This window comes from Athene cunicularia (assembly GCF_003259725.1).
Source record: "Athene cunicularia isolate RWA chromosome 10 unlocalized genomic scaffold, athCun1 chr10_part1, whole genome shotgun sequence".
Lineage (NCBI taxonomy): Eukaryota > Metazoa > Chordata > Aves > Strigiformes > Strigidae > Athene > Athene cunicularia.
Genome location: NW_020799112.1, coordinates 16,911,130 through 16,930,007, shown reverse-complemented (window position 1 = coordinate 16,930,007; position 18,878 = coordinate 16,911,130). Strand labels below are relative to the sequence as shown.

General features: G+C 42.1%; 1 protein-coding gene across 2 annotated transcripts in view; it reads right to left on the bottom strand.

Moving 5' to 3' along the window:
• The window catches only part of LOC113484162 (cell surface hyaluronidase-like), a 48,793-nt gene that overhangs the window by 12,205 nt on the left and 17,710 nt on the right, over positions 1–18,878 (bottom strand). For both annotated transcript variants that reach the window (XR_003399166.1, XM_026856372.1), the window contains exons 13-14: positions 16,658–16,873; positions 8,439–8,647 (exon numbers count right to left, since the gene is read on the bottom strand). Coding sequence is in view for 1 of the 2 variants with exons in the window: in XM_026856372.1 (XP_026712173.1) it covers positions 8,439–8,647; positions 16,658–16,873 (425 nt within the window). In the remaining variant the exon portion in view is untranslated. The remainder of the gene's footprint in view (positions 1–8,438; positions 8,648–16,657; positions 16,874–18,878) is intronic.

Genomic DNA, 18,878 nt, shown 5'->3' with positions numbered 1-18,878 from the left:
GGAACATCTGTAGCTTCAGATGCTCTTATGCTTAAAGACCAGCACAAAGGGAAAAAAAAAACATTTAAAGCAAAGGGGTAGAAATCAGACTATTGATAAACAAAATGCCGTCTGATGTAGTAATACGGAGGACATTTTATTTTTAAACTTCCATTCTTAGCAGTTTCTTGCAAGAGAAACAAATAAAAATAGTCTCAGGTGGAAAGTCTGACTTTTGGAATTGGCTGTTAGTTTCAGTGAAAGTCATATTACATGTGTAGGAAACTAATTTGAGCTATTTAAGATATTTTTCACCCCAAAATTAAGTAACTGTTTTCACATTTCCTAGTGATAAAGTTCAGTTCATTCTATAAGTAAGGAGTGTTTTTTTGTTTGTTTGTTTGTTTTTTTATTCTTGTTCTTAATCAGGTAAACATTTTCCTATGTCTTTTTACTCCCCCCCCCCAAAAAAAAAAAAAAAAAAAAAGCATTTGAAGGAGAAAATCTAAATATGCACTAACAAAAAAGTCAGTGTTTAGTTGGTCCTAACAGTTTCAAACACCACTTGGAAAATTTCTGAGTGTCTGCTGACACCAGCGTGTATAAAATCTGACACTTCTGCCCCTCTGTTACTGGCATTCAACAATCCCCACAGTGCATTTCATGCATTTTTATGAATGTGTTTAGCCTATTTAATTCCTTTTGGAAATGGGTGGATGAAACAAATCCAAGACGACTTTTTTTTTTTTTTTTTTTTTTTTTTTTTTTTTTTTTAACCAGGATATTGGTAACCAGTTCTGGCTCTTTCAGGTGAAGCAAAAGTCAGACAAAGTGTTAAAAAAATGATGTTTTGGCGATAAGCAGGCTTCCTGGGATAAGAAGAAGTGGAAAAGGACAAGGGAAAGGCAAAAAAACAGGCAAGAGTTTTCCTGTTCTTGGACATGTGGTAGATACAGATCTGCACGTACACATATACATACCTCATTTACAACCCTCAGAACACTCCCCCAGTTCAACCCCAAACTCCCAAAGGCAAAGCCACTCAGAGAAACGTGATCAAGCAGGCAAAGGCGGCGAGATTTGCAAGTGGTGGGATGTAAAGTGAGTCATGTAACTTGGAGATGAGATTTGACTGGAGTAAATATAGAAAGCGTGCACGTCTAGGACTCTCACCGCCTGGGAGAGGACAAATAACACTTGCTCAATGTTGTGAATGTGCCCCTTGACTACATCAGGTGGAGTATCAGTCCTGGGCGAATGGGTATGACCTAGTGCTGGGGTTGCTGGTTATGCTGGGTGTCAGTCCTGGCTGTACTCCAGCAAAGGGAACCTCTGAGCTGATGAATATTATTCTAGTGAATAGCTCCACCACATTTATTGACATGGTGTCTCACGTAGCTGATGACCATGGAAGTGCAGAGCCCAAATCCTGATCTCACTGACGAAAATCTGGGGTAAGCTAATGAGGGAATGCCATACAGTACAACTGAAAATTACTTTTTTTTTTTTCCTTGGGCTCAAAAAAACAAGAGACTTCCATCCAGTGAGTCAGACTCCCCCAACTGTTATTATTCCTATTTAAAAACAACACCTTTGACATTTTGGTCAACATCTACGTGAGCTGAACTTTCAGAGGGAGTGAGACCACTGGGAATTTGAAACCTTCCTGTTCATAATATGGGAACCAAGCAGAAATCCCTACATGCTGCTTTGGGAAGTTTGTCTCTCACAGACTGAATTTTGAACTTCAAAAGACCAAAAAAAAAAAAAAAGCAAAGCCTCCAACCCATCCTAAGAACAAATCAGAGGAGGTCAATGCTCCTTGCTCTCAGCCAGGATACAGCTGGTTTTTCTCTCCATAAATATCTCTAAACTTCACAACAACCTGCCCAGCACCAGGCTGAATCTCCTCTGGCACAAAAACTGCTTTCAGGACAAGCCACCTCCTCTCCAACCAGCATCACTGATGGGGAAAACAGAGTGAGAAATAGCCACACATCTCACAGGTGCTGAGAAGAGTGAAGAAAGGGCTGCAAGGAACCTAGACACATCCTTACCACTTTCACCCAGTTCCAGCTCTTTCCCTTGAACCCACATTTCCCACTGAATCCCTGCAGCTGTCACTTGCTCCTTCTCTTTTTCTAGATTTCTTTTTAATTTTTTTGCCTTCAACTTGAGTCTATTAAACACACGCAAACTCCCAGGATGACAAACATGGCTCCTGGGCAAACATCCAGAAAGTTTTTTCAGGACCTTGTTATTAAGGATAGACTCTCCTGGAAGACCTCTTGCTGCGGGGATAGTAACAAGTTAGGTATGTGTCTAGCTAACTAGAATTGTGTGTATTGGGATTTAAATGCCTTTCCTAAATCTTGCCATTTAGGAAATGCCATTAAAAATTCCAAATCATAGGCCATCTCTTAACACAAATTCAAATTTTTGGTTTTACTCACGTGCCTCCTTAGGCAACAACAACAAAAAAATTTTTGCTTTTGTTCAGCTCAACAAATTATAGAAGGGATCCTGCCCTGAGGTACACTTCTGCTGATACTCATGAAACCAAGGTCTGATTCAGCCAGCATTTGGCTCACAGACAATTGTATTCAAGCAAAAATAAGAACTTCCTGCATTTAAATACAGTACATCATCTCATCATCTTTTTTTTTTTTCCCCCATCCTACACGCTTTCATGGAGGAATCACATCCCAATTCAATTTGTATCTTCTTTAATGCATTCCCAAATACTCTATTGCCGACTAATGTGTATTTTGTACTTTCCTGATGCTATGCATCGGATGCACATCAGGTCAGGAGAGGCTGGCGGCCCTGAGGAGCCCCAAGCTTGGGCCAGGAGAAGGGTAAAAGCAAGGAAAAGCCTTCAGGTTTCATGTGCCACGCTTCAAAGTGACAAGCAGCCTGGTTTGGCACAGCCATCTGGGGACTGTCTGATGCTCAGCTGGCTCGAATTTGTGCCGTAAAATGATCAGCTCAGGAAGGATGTCTCTCCTCAGAGTCACCTTGTTTATCTCAGCCACTTGCAAGCCCAAGCCACAGAGAGCAGCAAGGGATGCAGGTGGGGAGGCAAAGGTGGGGCTTTAGAATCACTCAAGGAGCAATGTCAGCCCCTGCTTTGGCCCAGCTGTACTAAAATGGTGCAACCTGCAACCTGGTGTTCTGACAAATGTTTTAGCTTCTTTCCACTTTAAAAAAAAAAAAAAAATCTTTTGGCTTTCATCCATGGTTGACCTGCAGGTAATTTAAGGGACTTAAATAGACAGAAGGGAATTCAAATATATCTGCTGATTTCTGTGATGTGTGGATGATTAACTCTGAATTACAGATGTTATCAGGAGGGCAGACTATGAAACCCAAGTAGCACTTTACTTATTATTATTGGAAATAGTGTTGGTGTTACTTGTATTACATCCAGATCTGGGGGGATTGAAGTCAGAACTCATGACGTACAAGAACGAGAAGGTAGTCACAGCCTTAAACTGTTAGCTGCACTTTGAAGTACTAATTTTGCCTTCCTGTGCATTTATCAGTCTGGGAAGCAAGAGGAAAAGCTCATTTAGAACTCGTCTGAAAAAGAAACAGTTTAGGAAATATCCATAAACTGGGTAAGTCTGCAACAAGCACATTCTAGCCTTGTCTTGTTATCTTTGTTTTCCTCCAGACCTTATCTCCGCTAAGGAATTTAATCACAAAAATGACAAGTAGCTGAAAGTATGAATCAGACTGGCATGGAATAAGAAGACATAGGAGAAACACCTGCCTGCACAACCCTGACAAATACAAACATAATGAGTCCCTCGGAGTCTCAGTGCAGACATGGGCTGTGTAACTTTGCACTGAATCCTCCACCTTTACATGGGTTGCAGCATCCTGGAGGCTTCGTATCACCCAGCGTTCAAAGGCTCCACTATATTTAATGAAGAATTTAGACATGAGCTCACTTCAGGCTCTTGAATTTTCACATAATTTAAGCTTGTTCAGTGGCCGATACGATAACAAGCCCTAGTGCAGAACTCCAGCCTAGCAAATACCGGAGTTCAGCAGTGCACCTGTGCCCATCCCTGCACAAACACTGCAGCGGGGGAAAGGCTGGACATGTGCCCAGCCACTCACACAAACATCTGCCTTTTTGTTTACTATTGACAAGAAACTTGGTCCTCCCTTGCCATTTTTTAAAAGGCTTTCCTTAGGGTACAATGCTTGCAACAGGCACCAAAGAACATCAGTGTTACGAGACTCATTGTACCGAAGAGAGCCTGCGGAAAGCTGCCCTGCACTGCCCTTGGAGCCAACATCTGTCAGGAGAGGTGCAGTACACAGGAAAGCCCCTGCTTGCAGAACTGTGACAATCTCCCGACAAAAAAATTACCCTCTTTATACTATTAGCTGCTCACATTTCCCTGAATTCTTTCTGTCAATCCGCAGCAGAGAGCCCTAATAAGGGAAAACCCTTCTCTCTGAGCCTTAACAGACCAAGTATAGAGATATTTGCCTGTGCTCATTAAAAACAAGGAATGTTTAATCTAATTGCCACTGCTTTTCAAGCTGCTTCAACAACACAACTTATTACACTATACTTCAGATATGTGCTTTGAGGAGATTTAATTCTTATCTTTAGATGTGCTGATAGCACAAAGAAGCCTGGCTGATTTACTGAACAGCCCAGTGCCTTTGATAATAGTATTTGCCTTAGCTTCTTCTGTCATTAGAAAATTTGCACAAAGCCTAGGTCATTAAACTGAAGGACTTCATTTCTGACTTTGCTTACTGTATGAAGCGCCAATTTTTGTGTTTTACAGCACCTGAAAGGAGGCACGCACTTGCAACCACATAATGTTTTCCATCCTCTCCTGGCTTACCAGCCTCTCCCCCCGCCTCATAACAAGCCTGATGCTCTGTGCAGGCCTTTGTGCCTCAGGATACTAATTTTGAGGAAAACCCTTAACTTAGTATTAGAGATAATTCTCATACTTTTGTGGAGCAGAAAAAAAAAAAAAAAAAAAAAAAAAAACAAAACAAAGCAACCAAAACCAACACAAGAACATACAAACAGCTCGGAGGGGGCAGAAATGGCTCCAACAAAGAGAAGCAGCCCATGGAGAATGGGTCTGAAGTCTCCATACATGAAGGTTTCACACACACTTTATGCCCAGTGAGAGCAATCCTCAGCAGATCTGAACCGGTTCTGGACACTTCACTCCTCGTCATTAAAATTCCAGCTGGCACTCTCCTTCTATTCGCTTGCCAAAACATTCAGAAGTTACATGTCCTGCATTACCTCTTTCCAGAAGCATCAATACCCAGCTGCCTTCTCACCCTCACAGGGAAACTCCCAGCCGCTAGACAGACAACCCCGATCTATGGCTTAAAAAGGCATTTCTGCTGAGACAGCGATGTTCCCCAGCAGCCTGAAAACAGCCCGCAGGTCTCACCATGGCTTTCTGTGTCCCCAGCAATCAGCTAGCGACACAGCTACCCCAACGAATGCGAACACGCGCACCTCGCGTTGGAAGGGAAGCTGGCGCACGTTAAACAGCTTCTTTGCACCACGTGGGCGCAGATGGCAGCACATGGAGACACGGCAATTTTCTTGGGTTTAGCTACGTATTTTGATGGAACGAAGTAACTGGAGAATAAATCTTAAACGTGGTTTGGATCAGCGTGAGGAAGACGCAAGTACTGCCGCAACCCTTCAGGTGCCCGCGATAGAAAAAGATCTGCTCAGAGGCTGTGCTCTACCTGCTGTCCTCCTCCACTGAGCAAATCCACCCGAGCAGTGCCTCTGAACTCACTGGACGAGATTTGCAGCTTGCAGAAAGCAGCCAATTTCAGCTGAGTCATGTGAATTCATCCTGGCCAGCTCCTGCCCACCCCAGGAATCTGAACCTTCCAGTCTTAGAATAGAATTCTCAACTGGCATGACTTCTACTGGGTCGTTCTACAGTGCTTCAGAGGCAGGGAAAGTGTTAATCATGCAAGGATTCAACATCAGTGCTATGCCTGACCTCCACAGAAATCCAAATTCTGGTACACATCTCCCTGTCAAATTCCTTATTTCCCCTCTGACCTTCCTTTAGCCAGCACAGAGCAAATCGCGCCAGAAGCATGAGGGTTATCTAGCTGCAAAGGCAGTATCCCGCATATATCCATCCACCATTCTACAATGACGAGACTAAAAATAGTTTAACTGTTCACTCAGGTTATATCTGAAATTATTAATCCTAGAATACTGCTGAAAGTTCATCAAACATTTTTTTGGTTTGCATCACACATTCTGCACAGGTGTTACTATGTTAAAAGCTTTTTTTTTTTTTGGCAGATTATTCAGTATTTTGGATTAAAAAAGAATGAACAAAACACAAAGCCACTTGAGACAGGTAAAAGCCTTCCCTGATTTCTGATTACACTGGGCTTCACAGTCTGAGATTTCCATTCCAGAAATGATTGGAATACAGCGTTCAATAAAGGTCGTACACGGAAACGCTTAGGTAGGCACTTGTTTTTGCACGCAGTCTGCACATTTCACTGTTGCCATTGCATCAGCCTGAAGTCTCGTACTAGTTAGCATCTAGCATACTTGAGGTGCACACAGAGCAGCCACACATTTCATTCCCAATTATTTCTTAGCGAGATGCTCTAATTGAAACAAAGTAAAATTGCGGTTTTCCTTCATTACAGGGCATTTCTTGTTTATAGTTCTTCAAAACACATACCTTGCCAACTGTTTCTGGATCAGAAAAACCTACGAACCTTTGCCCCGTTCAAATAACTGGCTTCACACAAGACAAAGAGAACCATAACCACATTGCGGTTTCCAATAGTAAAAATGTAGTTAAATTGCTGCTTGAACAAGAGCTAAACTACAAGTTGAGTTTTACCAAAGCCCCGCTTCTGCCTTCAAATTTGAACCCGTGCTTGAAGACCGTGGGCCAAAGCTTTGGCAAGTATTAATTGGCACGGCGATAGAGTAACCACCAGTTATCCGGCAGAAGACTTAGCTCTGCAATTGCAAGGAAATAGCTCATCATTTTAAGACAGATAATAATTGCAAAGCTCAGCTTGTCTGTGAGTGACTAATGGATTCCCTCGTCATTAAAGTGCACAAAGATATATTAATACAGAAAACACTGATTTAATTCTAGTAATTCCTCTGTGACGGGAGTGTCCCAACCCTGATCCTCCAGCGACTCGGTCATGGCCCTACAGCTACTACTTCTTTAAATCAAGAGGACCAGGTATATGTCACTCACTATAATGGGCCTGCAGAAAGAGGAGACACTGCCCTTCTCAGCCACATTCCCATGGGGCTTCACAATGGGAGCCAAGGACAGTATTTCTCCCCAAATTTCTTCAGCCCCAACATTCAGGAAACCAAAAGCTCAAGCTTTTGCCAAAATTAAAAACCACAGCAATGACACTCTGCTGAAGGAGCAAGCGGATGGGTGTGGGGTTTGATGGATAATAGTGGGTGGACTTGGGAACCCGCCAGATTTACCAGCAGTACATGCTGCTTCACGTCCTCAGTGCCTCTGACTTCTTTCATGTCAACTAAAACCTGCTTTGCAAACCTGAGCCTGTGTGTGGCTGGGTTGTGTGTAATCACGGAAGATTTCATTTGCATACCTCTGTCCTTTTGGTGTGTTGTGTTCTTATCAATTACTGAGGAGTCACATAAACTGCACAACCCAAGGTGATGGCCAGGTTTTTTTGTGGTGCTCATCTCTTGCAGCATCTCATCTGTGCAAACCATGGCAATGTCTCACTACTAAACTGACTGGATTGCAGTTGCACAACTCCTAACAGTTGTACCAGTGCAAAGCACAAGTAATTTCACTGAGGTAAGAACAGTACTAAATACCATAAATGAAATTTTGAAAAATTAAATGGATTGCAAGAAAAAAAAAAAAAGTAGTACCTAAAATGGATATGCCCTGCTTTTATATAATTCTAGAATAAAACATGAGAAATAAATACAGCACAGCCTACAATTTTGCTGTACTGAGTCCTAGAATTTTAAAACTTTGTGTAAAAAGAAGTAGTGCTGTTTGGATTACAGAAGATGCAAAGCTCTGTGCACATTCTTATGTATTTCTGCACTTTATATATATATAGGAGATAAATTATGTGCGCAGCAACTAGTACAAACAAACGAACAAGAGCCAGAGCTCTTCTGGAGGGATTTCAGGGACAGCAGGCCAGGGCTTACTTGGATCCTGTTTTAAAACTTTCTGGAAAGTGAAACGTCTCTGCACATCAAAAAAAAAGCTGGAATAAAGTGAAAGCAGAGGCATCTCTTTGCCTCAGTAAGTGCCAGCCATTAACACCTTGCTTCCATGCTCTCAGAAATGGCCCAGGCATTTGAGTGGTGACTTGTAAATAACCTGGGAAATTGTTCAAGCTCCAGATCTTTTGAAAACAGAACATTTTCTAACAGAGGGGAGTACCTGTTGAAGTTGATCGGGTACAGGATAATATCCTCAGGTGCTCTGCCGTCCCACTGGATGACATAAGCCTGCTCAAGCATCACAACAGGCTGGTACTGCTGGTATGGTGCTCCTCTGTTCACGCCTTGCAGCCTCAAGGGATGGGAATGGTATGCTGCTCTGGCAATGGATAAGGTCAGATTCTCAGGGCGTCTGGCCTGAATATAAAGCTGAGGGTGAAAGGAAAATGACAAACATATCCATTAAACCAGCCAGGCGCAGCCATAACATGTGCATTTGATCATCGTCCTGTAAGCGGTTTTTGCCAGTGAAGAGCTCAGAACATTTGGAAAGTCACTGAAACATTTCCAGTTCAAATAAAAAGGTAAAACAGAAATAGCATCTGCAGCCATTCGTGGGGACACCATGAAGTGAGATATGAATTGTGCAGCGCCATAAAAATGTTCACTATTCAAAATCTTATGGGTGAAGGGTAATCAAGAAAATATCACAAAGTAACTCTTTTTTATTAATACAAATAATTGCACTTTAAAAACAGGCTTATTCCATTGAAAATACAGAAAAGCCTTAAATTATTTCAACAGGCTTTGGATTATGTCCAGTTACCTAATGGAATCCACATCTTTGCTCTCAAGTAGCAGACTGGGCTGAAATTTGGGGGGCTAAAACTCAATGGCTTGACTATACGACCTTATAGACTAAAGACCATGTTCCACGGGCTTCAACAGAGAGCTCTTCTGCGCAGGGACCCACAGATGCCCTTGGCCTGTAGTTCAACCCTACGGACCAATTACAAAAGTACACTCCAGCTGTACGCTTCTTCTGTCCTGCCATCACTCAAACGAAGGCCAGTTCATGTGGCAAACATTAGTTCTAAGGCTGAATGCATGACATTCACCTGCTTCCCCCTGTGTGAAATTCCAGCGCAAAAGGAGGATGCACAACTAGTCATACAAATCCGACTCAGCACATAGGCTTATAGCAGACAGCTTGTCATATTCCCTGAAGGGTTTCAAATGAAGCAAGGGCAGATGAGGACCCCATAATCCTGCCTCCTTTACTCTCCTACAGCGTACAATAGTGCTCTTCGCATCAAGAACTTAAAGCATCCAACATAAAAACCCACGTTAGCTCAGAAACGTCTAAACTTCTACGTGAGCATCCATCCAGCAAAACTATTTTTAGTTTTAATTTCTGTCTTTGAGGTAGATCAAAACGGAGGCAGTAGTCAACAGATTTAATAGCATAGGCAAGGATATGAGCACAGCCAAGACTATCAGAGAGGGCAAGACTCTATCTATCAGGATATCCCCCTTCTAATGCAGGGCTATGGGACCTTGGCCCCTCACATCTTTGTATCTCCTGCTCTTCCTCTTGTCTATGCAGATTGAAAGCTCTGCACAAACAGACTCTCTCTCTCACTGGTTCCTATATGGGTTTATTTTAGTTAGGGTTTCTAGGCAGTTCAGCTCTCAGTTCCAGTTTCATGCTCAGGACTCTGTGCATGCGCAGAGCTCTTCAGGACCTCCAAAAGACAGGCCATCTCTGCCTACCCCTCCCGTCACCCCTGAATCCAGCAGCCTCATGCCCAATGCTCAACGTAAAAATTTGAGTCTCATATCAAAGAAGTAATCCAGAAGTGGTTGCAAATGTTTCTTGGATATTCAGTCCATTCCTCTTTCCACACCATTGCACTTTAATAAGAACCTATCCTGAGTGGTATCTGCAGACCCTTGAAGATTAAAGCGGATCCCAGAATTACATTAAACAGAAATTTTTCCTGATGGCTGAAACTATTGATCAAGTAATTCACTCCAAGCAATCTCTGAGCAGCTGCCCATTTGCTTATTCTTGCCGGATAAAGGAAGAATAAATTATTTTTGCAGTCTGATAGAAGAACATTTTTATCTATGAAACCAAGGAGAAAAACCTATTTTCCCTTCACATTCAAGCCATGATTGGAAAGTCAGTAACATGCAATGTAATAAATCCCATTTCAATCTCATTTGTGCCCAGCCGGATGGGGAAGTGCTGAGGTCAGAGCAGGTGATCAGTAAGGCATCTTCAGACCCGAAATCCCATCAAAGTATTAACTGTTCTCAAACCAACCAGCATTTTCTGACAAAGAATGGTTGGAATGAACTCTGATACTGCAAAATTATAGCCCACTTGTGTCTTTCTGGATAAGAGGCAAGAGTTTTTGTCCTATCACTGTAAACTTTGACATTATTTCCTTCTAATGTGGGTCTCCAGCAAGCACAGAATGTTAAGGCGGTAGCTGCTGTGCAGTTACTACAAAATTAAATGCACCAGTGATAAAATAAACCAAGAAAGGAAGAAAAATAAACCAAGAATGCATTCAAGGAGCCCGAAAAGTTCCTAAATTGCAGACTACCAAGAACAAAAGTTTCCTATATGCTTCAAGGTATTTGTGTAAAAATAAAAGAGAGAGTGTGCTGTGCATGGCCTAAGCTGCTCACTACAACAATTGTTGATGAGATCAGAAAAGTGCTGGAAGAGTTTGAAGGATGTTTCAATAATGATGAGGAAAGCATGTCAGAGCCTTGGTAACATCTTCCTCCAAGTGCCTAAGGACCAAGTCACGGGTCACAAGGATAATGGTGACAACTGTTTCGAGAATGAAACAGTAATTACTAGAACAAGCAAAATGACACTTATGTGTTGATAGAAATATTTGTAAACTGACCAACAGTGGCCACTGAGTGAATGCCTTCCAGAACTACAAGCCACCAAGGATGTGATTTCGGTCCCACAGAAGTACAGTAGTATATCTGTGGGTTGTACAATATGTTTATCACTAAAGGAGGTCACAGTAGGTAAAAGCCCTGATCAATCAATCTCGATCCTACACAAAGACACTCCTTTGCCCAGGTGGAGCATCACAAAGTCAGCAGGACTCTGACTGGACGCAGGGACTAGCTGAGATGTTTCCTGAAGCAACTGAGCTCAGCCCTGGAATGACAGTCTTGGTGACCTGGTCCTTCTTGAACACACCAAGCTGCACAAAAAGCACCACTCTGTATTTTCCCATTTATGCCTTTCTCTGGGCTTCCCCCCTCACTTGAGGGAACAAGGGAAAAGAGGGGAATCCAATCCTTGTCCATGAAATCCCTGATCTCCCTTCTGTGATGCTTACTCATATCAGTCCTAGTGACCCCTTCGGGTCTGTAATCAAGACCAACAGATTGCTTCAGAAAAATCAAGAAAAGTCATGCACCAAAAGGCTGATTTTAGTTCCCAAAGAGACGAATGAAGTAAAAAGAGCCCTTTGAGCTCCACAAGTCCCAGGTAGGTGAAACATCAGCCACTCTCCCAGCATGGTGCTCTTGGGACATCAAAACATGGCCTCCTTCTTCCTCAGCCTTTGCTCTGTGACACCTTTACTCACTTGAACTGAACTCGGGAAATTATATCACTTTTCCTTCTTTTATCTACCTTCGCAGGGGCAAACCACTTGTGAACGGGAGCAAAAAGGAGAGTAACAAGAGAATTTTTTTCTAGGATGATAAATCCATCTTCCTTAGCAACACCTCCATAATTTTTGGTTAGCTATTGAAACATTTAAGAGGAGAAAGTGGGTCATAAAGATACTTTAAAATATGAGAAGTGGTGACAGCTTAATGTAGTATAAGAAAAGCTACTTAAAATGTTGTAAAATTCAAGCCTTCTACTTGCCTGGATGGTTTAATGGACATAGTTGTCATTTTAGCTGCTTAAAACTTCATGCTAAAAAGATGTGTCAGATTTCCCTGTGCTTACATGGCAATTTTCCCAAGTAGATTGTGAAACTGAGAAGATAAGTTATTTTACAATTCATGGGGGATCTGCTATTCAACTGGATAGCAAGTACGAAGATAAGCAGCATGCAAAGTACTGGAACAGAAAATCTTGGTTTCTGAGAAAAGGTTTGCTTGCTTTCTAGTTTCTTTAAGATTGCTTTTGCCCTGCTGTGGTGTCAACTGCCAGGCTGGGGCAAAACACCTTCAAAATTAGAAGCTCAAAACATATCTTCTCCCTTTCTGGTTGATCGACAGTTCAAAAAAGGTTAACTTCCCAGGGCAAAACATTTTCTCTATGAAATTTCCAAGTGAAGACTAAAATTCTTTCAAAAAGAAAAAAAAGAAGCATCTTTCTCTAAGACACGGTAGGCCATGCTAGGATGTCACTTGACATTGGCAAAACTATTTTGGTTTTCCGTCGGTGTACATCAGAGACCAAAACTGGATCTCTTTGCCCAAATACAGACATCATTAGCTGAAAAACATCTTGAGGCTTTTCCTTCTTCCCAATGTGTGAGGTGCTGTCAATCCTCCAGCATCACAGACACCCTGGGATTGTATGGGCTTGCCCGTGGTTGGAAAAGCACAGTTCAGTATCTACTGCATCTCTTGCCTGCTTTTCATTTAGAAGCATCAGTACCAAAACAAGCTACACAGGTACTGAGTCCACAACACCAGCTGAAGGTACTTGGAGGTGCAGGATCGGTGCAATTGCAAACATTCACTGCTGAGTTACCAGAAGTGGAATAATTTCTATTTCAGTCACCTGCAGTAAGATAGTGACTAAGTGAACTGGTAAGAAATCAACAGCGTTGCCTGAAGTCTTTTATAATACCAAGGCATCAAGTTTTTGGTAATTTAAAGCTGACACTGATTTAGCTATGTAGCAGTCTCTTATGGCTGTCTAACACCTTTTTAAGCTATAAAAGAAAATACCACATACTGCCAAAACCTCTGCTTATTTTAATAAAAGACTAATACCAAAAAGTTTCACTGCCTCTCCTGATGAGTTGCTGTGAAGTCTGCAAGGACTGTGAGTGCATAGCTTCAACTGCCTAGTGGGAGCCAAGGCACTTGCCGTACAATTTATATAAAATAGTTTAGGAATCTCATTTACATTTTAACAAGCAATGCAGGTGTTAACGAGTCTCCAGTTCGGTGCCTTTGGAAATCTCACCCACCTACATGGAGAGAACTATGGGATGGGCCTCTCCCTACATTCTTCTTTTATTACTGGCCTGTGCAACAGCTGAAAGTCAGGTTGACGGGACACCGAGGACCTCAACACCCTGCTGACAGAGTCTGAGTGACTCACAGAGATTGCCAGATGTGGTGCTGCCAACTCTTTTGATTTCCCTGTGAGTCTCCCTCAACTTGGTGTTCTTCCTCAAAGCCTTGCTTTATTTACATTACAACATTTGAGTTTCAGCTGTCATTAAAAAGCAAAGGCGTTGGTCTTGTTTGGACAACACCAACCTTACAGGCTCCAGAATCGAAAGGGAAGGACAAAAAGACCTGATAGTTCTTGCTTGTGTGAATTTCGTGATTTTAAGCTGGTTCCAGAACCCTTTTTTTTGGTAGTGAAAGGCAATGTTGGAGCCAAAGCACAAGGCATTTCTTAGCGCTCCTTGTTGAAGGAAGGTCTTGGAAAACATGTGGGGAAGTTGGCATGGTGCTTCGAGGAGGAAGGACCAGGAACCAACTGTAGGAAGGGGGGAGGAACGTCAACCTGAGTTGCCAGATTAAAACGCCCTCAGGACAGTCTGTCTCCAGAGCCAGAAATGATGCCAGAAGAATAGGTCTTCCTCAAGCATTTCATTTCCCAGGCAAATTACATCCAGGAGAAGATATGACAAGTGAATGAAAGAAACCAAGCAGAAAGGAATTAACTGAACTCTAGGCACTTTGCTCAGAAAGGATTTGGCTGCAATGTTGGCTGAAGGACTCGGATCTCATTTTTCCACACCAAGTAGCCCATCCCTAGGCTGGCTATCTTGGGCCCAGTTCAGCAGTAATACAGTCACTATTTCCTTGAACTGAAAGCACATTGTCACCTGCTTGCACTAGGGAAGAGTAAAAGTTCTTGTCTACCAGAGCTACATGAAAAGGAAAAGAAAAACAGATTTTGTAATAGAGTTGCTAAGATCAAAGCAAACCATCTTTCTCCAGAATTGGATTGACTCCTTCAGGCTTTTGATCTGAAGTATGACACTCAGAATATAGCAGACAAACAAATCATCAGATCGTCAGGGTGCTGAGAACCAGGGTTAAGCTGGAATACTCCAGCAATTGTACCCTCCAAATTAAATCAAACCCTGCTGCACGGGACTAATTCCTTCTACCCTGCACACACATATATTTCCCTACACAAAACCCATAAAGTGAAGCATTTAATACGAGCTTTACTCATCCTGCTGGATGCTGATTAGTTGAAAAATGCTGGTAAGTAACGGATCCCAGAGAAGCAAATGTTTATGCTTGCCTAAACCTAGCCAAGGAAATTTTCTATGGTGGAAAAACTGCCTCACCATGTAGAGTGCCATAACCAGGAGGGTATTAATAGAAATAAAAATATAAGTGCCTCCTTGTTTACAGTTCTGAGTTTAACTGTTAGGTTGCCAGAGCAGGGAATATCATTTCTCTAGAGACATGGAGCAAAACATAAATGCCATGCACAAAACCCTAATTCAATGGGAGTGTTTCATAGGAACCCAATCCCGTTTCCACCTAGGCAATAGCAAACCAGGGGGAGTAAGTCCAGTCTCTAGACACCTAAATAGCAGCTCCTCCTCTCTGCTGTGCAACTAAAGCAAATGCATACAAATATTTTTAGCTTAAAGAGACAGGCATAATCTGGATTTGACTGTGCACATATTATGTAGGTATAGAGCTCTCAGAGATAATTGCACTTCTAAAAGTTTCGTGCATAAAGTTTCTTGGAGAAAGGGGAACAGAGTGCTGGGTCTGACTACCCAAAGTCCAAGCCCACACATTACTACACATCAGAGAAAGCACCTTTGGAAATCTCCCAGCGTGGAAAATCCATGAGTCTAGGTTTGAAACCCATCTTGAGGTGCAGCTGTAGGAAATCAGGCTCTGCTAATCCCCACGCTCACAAAACTGCATGTTAAAAAGGGAAACCTGACAGCCTGCTCACTCCTCTTGAGGTAATTTTAATGCTGCCCAGTCTACAGTGACTTCAGGCAGAGTTTCATCCTGTGCTGCACCTGCTGATGTCTGGGCAATGTCTACTGACTCCCAGAGAGACAAGAGTCTGCAGCATGCTCCCAAGTCCACAGAAGACTCTTAATAAATAAGTAAACAAATAACACCTCCTGTATCTCATGAACTCTGATCTTATTTTAAGATCACTTGACCATTTCATATGCCATTCTTTGGCCTTTCACATCCAGCAGTTCACCCCAGTCTTTATTTGACAGTGCCGGACTGTTCTCAGGGGTCAGGATAACATAATGGTCCTTCCAAAAGCCACATCTTGCATGAGGGCTACCACACACAGTCTTAATATTTGTTCAACACAAGGAGATCCGGCAAGATGTCCAAGTAACTAGAGTTTTAAAGCAGGCCTGGATACCGTTTTTGTAAATACGTTAATATCCTTCAGAAATGGAGGAGCAAGGAGAGCCATCTGCAATCTCTTACAGGTGACTGTGAAAGCTGTGGTGAGGCATGTATTTACAGTATGTTCAATCCACACACAAAGGTCTTGTCAAAATCTGTGCAACATACAATGAACCACGATCTGATTCTGAGGTCACATTTTCCCTCCATTCACCATTTTCCTGTTTCTTTCTTTCCCTACTGAAAGGTTATGTAGGGTTTGCAGCCCTTTCTACCAAGGTGTTGACACCTCAGCTAGGTCTCTAACTCAAATATGCTGAAAAAAACTGCTGTGAAGGTTTAAGACCACCACCAAGACCGACCATCCCTCAGCCAGTGATTTCTAGATGGGAAGTAAGTGTGAGTTTGTGTCTCAACCACCCATTTCACCGTCCTGAACACAGTGAGATGTATCACAGGAGTAACACCTTCCATTACTGAAACTTGATTCACCAGATTTATTCACCAGAGCTCCATGAAGAGTGGACAGATGCCTGGAAGCAAGAATTAGAGAATACCAAGCTTTCCCCCAACTCAATTTCAATTTGCAGCTTCTTGTGGGCAATGGGAGGAGACTCCTTACAGCCACGGGTTGGAGGCAGCTGCACAACAGGAGCTTTACTGAGCCCTTGGAATTAGGCAGATAGCACTGAGAGGAATAAAATTATACCTAAATTATTATTCACCTCTTATTTTATGGAGTGTTGAGTAGTTTTCACTCCATCAGCCCTCAGTCAACTATCTGGAGACACTCCCACAACACGCCCAGCGACGCTGCCTGCAGCTGTCCCCTGTTACCTGTGCGAATTTCCCAGTACACATCACCCCGTTCCAGCGTGGGACAGTGAGACACCCAGGATGACGCAGCAAGTAGTTGTCTGCTCTGCCTATGAAAGTGTCCGGATACCCTGTCACGGAGCCATCCAGATCATGGAAGATGGACATTTTGTCACCATCATTATCATTGCTTCCAAACCACTGGCCAGATCTGCCAAAAAACACTTTCAGTCCAACCTAGCAGGAGAAAATGAGAAAAATTACTGGTTAGTTCTAAGTAAGGAGTTGGGTTTGCAGTGTTCTAACAGCCAAAACAATGATACTGCTAGAAATAGAAAGCTCTATTGTCTGAGTAAAGAGTTTTGCTTTGCCTCATCCATTTAAAAAAAAATTCCAGTTGTATTGATTTTCCCTCTCATTTCTTAATCCCAGCAGATATGTTCACAAAAATTAGAATTTTGGTTCTTCAAAATGCACTCGCACAACCATGTATGCCTTGAAATCACACAGCAATAAATTGTGTGGTGTCAAAAGGAAGGGGATGACTCAACGGGTAGGGAAGTACTGGAAGATTATGAAATTTACTGGGGAATATCGCAGCTGTGATCAAAGAAACAAAAATTACTAGATATTTGGTGAATTTTCTCATATATATTCAACGACTGTTCTAAGTGGTTCTGTGAGTGCCATCTTTTCCTCATTGTTCCTCCTTATAGAAGCGACAGCAGTTCTCAGAATTGGCTCTTGTTCACATTCTAATACATCCCTGAGGAATTTTTTTTTTTTTTTAGGGAAGAGAAATAACAGGAAGCAGCATTATCCTCATTATGCACAGCTCTGTTTTCAAGATTTTTCAGTAGCTAATTAAAAGAATCTGTCCTGATATGAAAATCCAGCAAAACAAGGAAACTGCAGATGTTCAGCAAAAAAAGCGTGGACTATTTTAATGTCTGCAGAGAAAATTATTACAGTGTGCGACAATTAAGTTCTGAAGTAATCAAGAAAAAAAAAATAAATACTCCAGGTCAAGCAGTCTGAATGAATCCTGCACCCACGTGTATAAAAGCAGGCAGCATAAATGGCAACTGGATCACGCCGACCCAAAGGACTGTAATTTGTTCCATTTAGCCCAAACTAATTTTAATTGGACTGTGCACATGAGTAAGAATTAGGGTCAGCAGGATTAGCCTGCAAGTTTACCAAGGGCTTTAAAGGCTTTATTTTAACAATAATAAACAGAACAGTTCAGGAGAATAGGAGGGTCATTGTGATTCTCAGTTAGATGGAAAGTCCCATTGGCTTAAAAAGAATGACAAATGCAGCAAGAACTGCTTGCAGAATAAAAGTCTTTATTCCTTAAAAATTAAGTTAGAGCCTAGAACCATTTTTCTGCCACCTTCTTGTCTGATACCTGAAGCAGTCTCATTTAAAGGAGGCTCAAACACATGGAAATTTAATGTGTATTTTTGAGTGGTTTAAAACCTTTTCTTAGTGCACCAGAGGAAATTTTGGCCCAAAGGGCTACTTGGCAAAGTAGGAGGAGCCCAAAAGTTTTGGTTTTGTTTTTTTTTTTTCTTTAATTTTAATTTATAAAAGAGGAGATATTAAAAAAAATATAAACAGTGTGTTGCAGCTCAAAGCTCCATTATAAATATTTTGTGACAGTGCACTTCTGGAGCTGAATATGAAAACAGGAACTTCACTGGGGAGGAGAACAAAGTCACTTGTACTCCAAAACAAAGGTTCAGCCAGTACAGCTTACATTTGACTAACACTCTCAGTGTTTCCATCCAGCAGCAACCAGTTCTGGTGCTAATGCTAATCTGATCTCTAACATTCTCCTCTAAAAAGTCTGAAAGTCAGAAAAGAAATGGAAACGTTAACGAGCAGTGCCACTTATTTTCTAAGTCTCAAAGTTACGTTACTTTTGTACACTGCAGGACGGCGGTGCACTGAGTTTGGAGTTACAGCTACGGCAACATGTGTTTTTTTTTTTTTTTCCAAGTGATTTTTTTTTTCTAGGAATGAGCTAGAAGAGGGTGCAGAGACAGGTCATGTCTAGCTACCACACTGCTGTTCAGACACCTCATTTTCATTAGGTGTGGACTACCTGGGAGGGGAGTGAAATGGTATAAAGGTTACTTGAATTACCTGTCCGAAGTCTGACAGGGAGACCTGACAGATGACGGTTATGTGAGTGTGTAATCTCTTAGGGATATGCTAACTCAACCTGTCCACGGGC